The sequence below is a fragment of the Elephantulus edwardii genome, unplaced genomic scaffold (assembly GCF_000299155.1).
Source record: "Elephantulus edwardii isolate Elephantulus edwardi_28Jun2011 unplaced genomic scaffold, EleEdw1.0 scaffold00057, whole genome shotgun sequence".
NCBI lineage: Eukaryota > Metazoa > Chordata > Mammalia > Macroscelidea > Macroscelididae > Elephantulus > Elephantulus edwardii.
Genome location: NW_006399807.1, coordinates 4,944,007 through 4,950,006, shown reverse-complemented (window position 1 = coordinate 4,950,006; position 6,000 = coordinate 4,944,007). Strand labels below are relative to the sequence as shown.

The 6,000-nt window shown below is 43.5% G+C and overlaps 1 protein-coding gene across 1 annotated transcript in view; it reads right to left on the bottom strand.

Annotated features, from left to right (window-relative positions):
* Positions 1 to 842: 842 nt before the first annotated feature.
* The window catches only part of PBX1 (pre-B-cell leukemia homeobox 1), a 344,183-nt gene continuing 339,025 nt past the window's right edge, over positions 843 to 6,000 (bottom strand). The window contains exon 9 of the mRNA XM_006887372.1: positions 843 to 1,341. Within this exon, the coding sequence (XP_006887434.1) occupies positions 1,249 to 1,341 (93 nt within the window). The 3' untranslated portion in view covers positions 843 to 1,248. The remainder of the gene's footprint in view (positions 1,342 to 6,000) is intronic.

The following is a 6,000-nucleotide window of genomic DNA, read 5'->3' as shown; positions in this document are numbered from 1 at the left end:
ACATTACAAGTACTGTGTGTGGCTCTCTTAGAGTTCCAGAGGGGGTGGCAATAAGAATAGTTTACATAGAAACTTGACCGCCATCATGATCTATCCTGTATATGCTGTTGGTCATGGAAGCCCCAAACTCATATTCCTTCTTTGTGTGTCAATGAGCTGCACTCAGGTTTTCTAGTTCCCTTTACTGAGCTCACAATGCATAATGATCTGGCTAATAATAGAGGTATTTGCATATGGCTGTGAATGATTTTGGCTAAGTGAATGATTGGGGAGGTACATGGGTGTATATAGATGTACGTGTGTGTGGAAGAAGGGATGGGTGGAGTTTCAGACTAAGAACCTTCTACTCCTTAGAGAAGCATTTATCAACATACCTATCTGACTTGGTTTTGCATGTGGATTTGAACATTGCTTTCTGAGTGTTGCAAGATCTTCAAAGACTGTGCCTCTGAACACCAAGAGCTATTGTTGGCAGGATCAGGAAGCCTGTGGGAATTCATCCCTTTCAGTCATGTGCCTTCCCTTGCTGCCTGATTTCCTGTTGGAGAATGAACCTAAAAGAGCTATAACCGGAAACTGTGGCAGCTTTAAAAGCCCAGCTATGGAAGTCCCCAAAGAATAAGTGGGGCTGGGAAGGAAGGAGGGAAGTGTTCCAATCAGAACTATCCCCAGGGAAGGAAGAGTGAGATGGGAAAGGGCGGCTTGGAGTGAGTAGGGCAATGTGGCATAATTCTGCTAAGAGGTAGTGAGAACAAGAAGAGAGAAAAAAAGAAAAGAATTGCCTGTTAAAACGGGAATGCGGGATACGAGTGAGGTAAATTTGGCTCCTCAAACCACCAGCATGAAAGCATACAAACACCTTTATTATTTTCTTTGTCACTGTTTGTCCTTTTTTAATTCCTCTAATGGTTGAAAATATCCTTCCGTTATGTAATAGAGGGCAGGGACCCAGGAAGCCTAGGACAGGGGGAAGAGGGGCAGGGAAGATGTCAAAACCAGGCTGAGAGCTGGAGGCAGGGGAAGGGTGGCTTCTACCCAGAAAAAAAGGGGGGGAGGGAAGAGAGTATAAAGAAGTGTCCAGATTGGCTGAAATAGCATCCCAAAGAAGAGAAGAGAAGGAGACTCTTATTGTGTTTGCTGATTGCTTCGACCTCCAGTCTGACCGCTTCAGCGTTGGGAGAGAAACCCTCCCTCCTGCCCCTGCACCGACTGGGGCACAGGGTCAGCCGGGATGCGATTGCGGGGAGATCAGTTGGAGGTATCAGAGTGAACACTGCCAGGGCCTTCTGTAGGGGAGGTCACTGATGAAGGGGTAGTAGCATCCTGCCAACCTCCATTAGCCTAGAAGGGAAAAAGGGAGAGAAGTCAGTCTTCTGAGATCTGGTGGCCTTTGAGCAGACAATGACAATGAGCCAATTTGTGTAAAGGACCTAGCATGGTGCCTGGCACAGGGGGCACTATTCCTGTTGAAGATATTATTCCCACCACCCATGATGAGTTTGGGTCTTCCCAGTGAACCTTTGGATCCAATGGTAATCCCTCCCATTGGGCGTAATGTATGCATATTCTTAAAAGATGCTTTAATTCAAACCATCAGATGACTATTGTGTGTGTAACTGGAGAATGACAGCTGCTCTGCCGGCCAAGAGACACACATTCTAGTATCGATTTTGGCAACAGCTAGCTGCTGATCCTGGCAAAGCACCCTCACCTTTTTGGCCATGGTTTTCCCTTTAGAATATTAAGAACATTGGCCCAATTGATTTCTAAGTACTTTTCAATCTCTAGCTAGTCCCTGTTTGTGGAATCCCAGGTTCCTGCACGGACTTGGGTATACGATGATGAGTGAGTGAGTTTCAAGTCCTCAGGAAAGGGCTAAGACAGTGTATGAATGAACTATAAATCAAGGCAGGACTTAAAAAAAAATGGTAGAGCTGTTGTTATGAAGGTTCAAAGAAAGGCAATATCACATCTTGTTGGAGCATCAGGGAGGAAGTATACTTTGAAAGGAGCCTTGAAAAGCACAGAGGGTGTTTAGGGTGAATGTAACAAGCAAAACAATGGTGGCAAGAAGCTAAGGACTGGGCTGGATGACTTAAGAGTTGGGGAGATGGGAAACTGAGTTTGAGCCTCATCGACAGATCACTGTTCAATCACTTTTCTAAGATTAATACCAGAAGTACTCAAACAATGGAATTGTTTACAGGAATTTGTCCTTATGATCACACCTTGCAAAGTAGATCCTGTTTCTTAAACAGTTGAGGAGTGAACCCCTGTAGTGACTAATTCATTATATGTAACCCATAATTGTTTATATGTTTCACAGTACCAAAATGTTAAGTGTGCTAAACTCATGCCCAATCACCATGTTCATTTGGAGTTCACAGATCTTATATCTGGAAACACCATTAGTGTTCAATAGACAAGGTCCTGGGCATCCGTGGTACGTTGGTTTTGCTTTTTTTTGGTTTTGTTTTAAACTGTACCCTCCTCTCCTTTCTCTTTTATTGCTGTCAAGTTTGAACTGATTCATAGCTGACCCTCCAGGGGATTTTCAGAGTCTATAAACTGCACGGTAAATTGTCCATCTTTCGCTCATTGAGCTGCTAGCAGATTTGAATTGTCAAAGAAGCATCACATTTGGATTAACAATGCAGTTCCTAAAGAATTACAACATCACAGCCCCTCTCTTTTATCCCCTGGCATATGTGGGGGTGGATGGGAATTTGGGCAAAACCATGGCTACTACATGTTCAAATAAACCACCGTACATAGGACTGGGCCAAATACTTCATAGATACCAACACTTGTCCACTCACATTTCATTCACAAGAATGCTGAAGGTGCAAGAAGAAGCAGGCTTCCTGGTCTATAGCTCAAACAATGCAGGCCTCTGACTTTTGTATCAGGCTCCTTTGTCTCTGAAATTTTCATCTATTTGGCTTTCTTTCTCATTGGCTTGTTCAAATGATGCTTCAATTTCTCCCAAGAAAGCAAGGATATTCATTCAAATCCATTCCCATAAAGGTGAATTTGTGTCTATAACTAAGGAGTCGCAAGGTATACACTGGGATTCCAAAAAGTTGAAAGTAGGAAATGCAGATGAGGAATACTTGCCCTCAAGCTTGAACAGAGGAATATCAGCTCAGAATTCAAATGCTCCCACAGCCTTGTATAAGCATGTAATTCCCCTGCTCTTTTTCTCCTTAGATGGCTTTCTCTCCTGTTGTTTATGACAGCAGATTGAATGGAGCAAAAAAGATGAGAATTGTTCACAATTTGTTGGAGTTAAGAACTCTGTAGTATGATCAGTAACAGAATTATTCAATTTCTTAATGCAGGCTTGTCTTAGGGGTGACAGTATCTTAGCCTCAGTGACCAACCAAGAGCATTTTAGATTGAGAAAGGTATTTATTTATTCCCCAAGAAATTCCTGGAGTGTCATTTATGCTTCCTGATAATAAAAATAAGAATTAAAATAGGAGAAACATTAAAAACAAAATTTCACACCCATAATCTTATCGCTCAGAGATAACTTCTGCTTGTGTTTTGATATTTGTCTGTCCTAATAATAATTTTTATATGTGCTTGTTTATCAGATAGGTGGAGAGACAGTCAGGGAGGTGTGTGTAAATGTATTTATATAGCAGAGCAGTACTGGATATTAAGGAATAATGACAGAGCAGACAGAAAGGTTTAAAAAGAATCAACCTGATATGAAAACAAATTTGAATCAAGCAGATGAGGGAGCTCTATGAAAGCAGTTAGCACTCAATGCCATCACAGCACAGGACACAAAAAAGTTTACAACACTTCTCACCCATCATCACTACTGTCATTACATAGCCACGTTATCATTCCCCTGAAATAGCAATAAATTGTGCCAAAGAAATGAAGATCTCAGTAAGAAAAACTAACTCTGTGCTTTCTTCCTTAGGAAGAAATGGGTAAGACCTTCTAGTATCCAGAAGGTTCCTAGAGAATTTTGTGCCATCTCTGAGTGGGAATAAGGCAAAGAGTGGAAGTTTGAGCTCTTTCTCTAAAAAGTTTTCTTTTCTCAGACCACTGCGCAAGATGCCAAAGGCAACAGAGAAATCACAGATGGTAGAGGCAGAAATGAGTTCAAGCTGATAGAAAGTAAAACTAGCCTTTTAATTATGCTAGTTGGACTGATGAAAAAGGCATAAAAATTTCTTATCTAAAAAAAAAAATCTCATTAGCTTTGTCCCCTGCCCCTCTATTTCCTCCATGAACACACCACCACCACCACCACGTATATATAAATCCTCACACATCTCAGGGTGACTGACTTCCCAGTTTACTCAGGACTCTTGCAATGTTAGCATAGTCACTCCAGATCCTGGTGAACCCCTCGGGCCAGAGCAAACCCCAGAGTCAACCCACTTCTCCTCTTCATCACAGCTCTGGTCCTTTTGCTGTTAGCTGTCATAGATTAGCTCTAAATCTTGACAACCCCAGGCTCGACAGAACAAAATGTTGTCAGGTCCTGAGCCATGTCCATGATTGGCAAATTAGACAACTGTAAACCCATAGAGTTTTCACTGACTGACTCTCAGAAGTAAATTGCCAGGCCTTACTTCCTAGGACACTTTGCTGAAAACTGCACATCATCTGAGTGAAGCACAAGCCATCACTAACAGTGCACAAGGAGGATAGGCTGGGAACGAGATCCAGGTCTCTCGTAAGGAAGGCAGGGCGACTGACTTTCTGCTTGATTTAGGACACTCTAGGCTAAGCTGTTTAACACAAGCATATTTTAGAGTAAGACTAACTGGGGAGAGGGAGGGGTCTGTTTCTACGACGATGCTCTCACACAATGCTTTATTCTCTGCTGCTGTTGATGCTAAAACCTCCACAAGATCAGAAACTGCGAGCAAAGCCAGCTTAACCGGCTTTCCCGTAAATCACTCTGGCTGCTTCAGCTGTGCCATTCCAGCTCTAATGTAAGGCATTCAGAGGCTACGCCGTCCTGGGAAACAGCTGACCTCGCTTACTGCCACGTTAACCCTGGGGAGCAATTCCTTCCTGTTCCCCACTGCGGGTGAATATCAAGTAGGAGACTCCACCTTGGTGTATATATTTACCTCTAGGTACTGGCAGAGTCAGAGATGCTCTCATTAAGGACGCCATGCGAGCAGAGGGAAGAGCAATTTTTGGTTTTGCTTTTCTTCTGCACTCTAACCTCTTCTTTCTCTCTCAGATGTAAACGCTGTCCTCAGTCATGTGCACTTAGGTGTCTCAAGTTGTGGATGTGGCTGTCAGGGACTCCAGGGACAGGTTACAGGGTAGGGAGGTAAAAACCACAGAACCAAATGCCCCTCCCTCCAGTTTGTGTCATCTCTGCTAACATCACTCATCCAAGAGATGCCACATCTGCACCTGATTCTCCAAGCAATTCTCTGATGCAAGATTGTGCAGCAAGGTGACGCCTAAGCCAACAGCAGGTTATGTCCCAAAGTGTCACCTGCCTGTGGGGGTGGGGAGCGTAATAAAATAGGAAATTAGGACAAAATGCAGCAGCTTTCCTAGACATGGAATTTTAGATTTTCAAAACATAAATTAATGGTACTCTGGTACAAAAATGATTCAGAAATAAAAATGATGGCCTACTTACTCTATCATTTATCCTAATGAATTTGGTATATAATTGATGTCCATCTTTTGCCAGAAGACCACCCAATAGTTAAGACCTTAAAGTCTGCGGTAGTGGTGGGAGGTGGCTACAATGGGCCATTGGTGGACAGGAAAAGCCACATGGTTGTTCCTGACAAAACACAAGAGCTCAGACTTGCACCTGCCTCGTGCCTTCCCTGCCATGCTTTGAAAAGGCACAGGTGGCACCTGCAGTTGCCTGCCCCTTGCTGTTTTAGATCCCATGCTGCTGGAGCCTGGAGCAGTGGCTGTGGGCTGCGATGCGCCTGTCCCATCCTCCTCTCCTCCTCGCTCTTCCTCTGCGCTTACCTTAGCAGCACACCATTG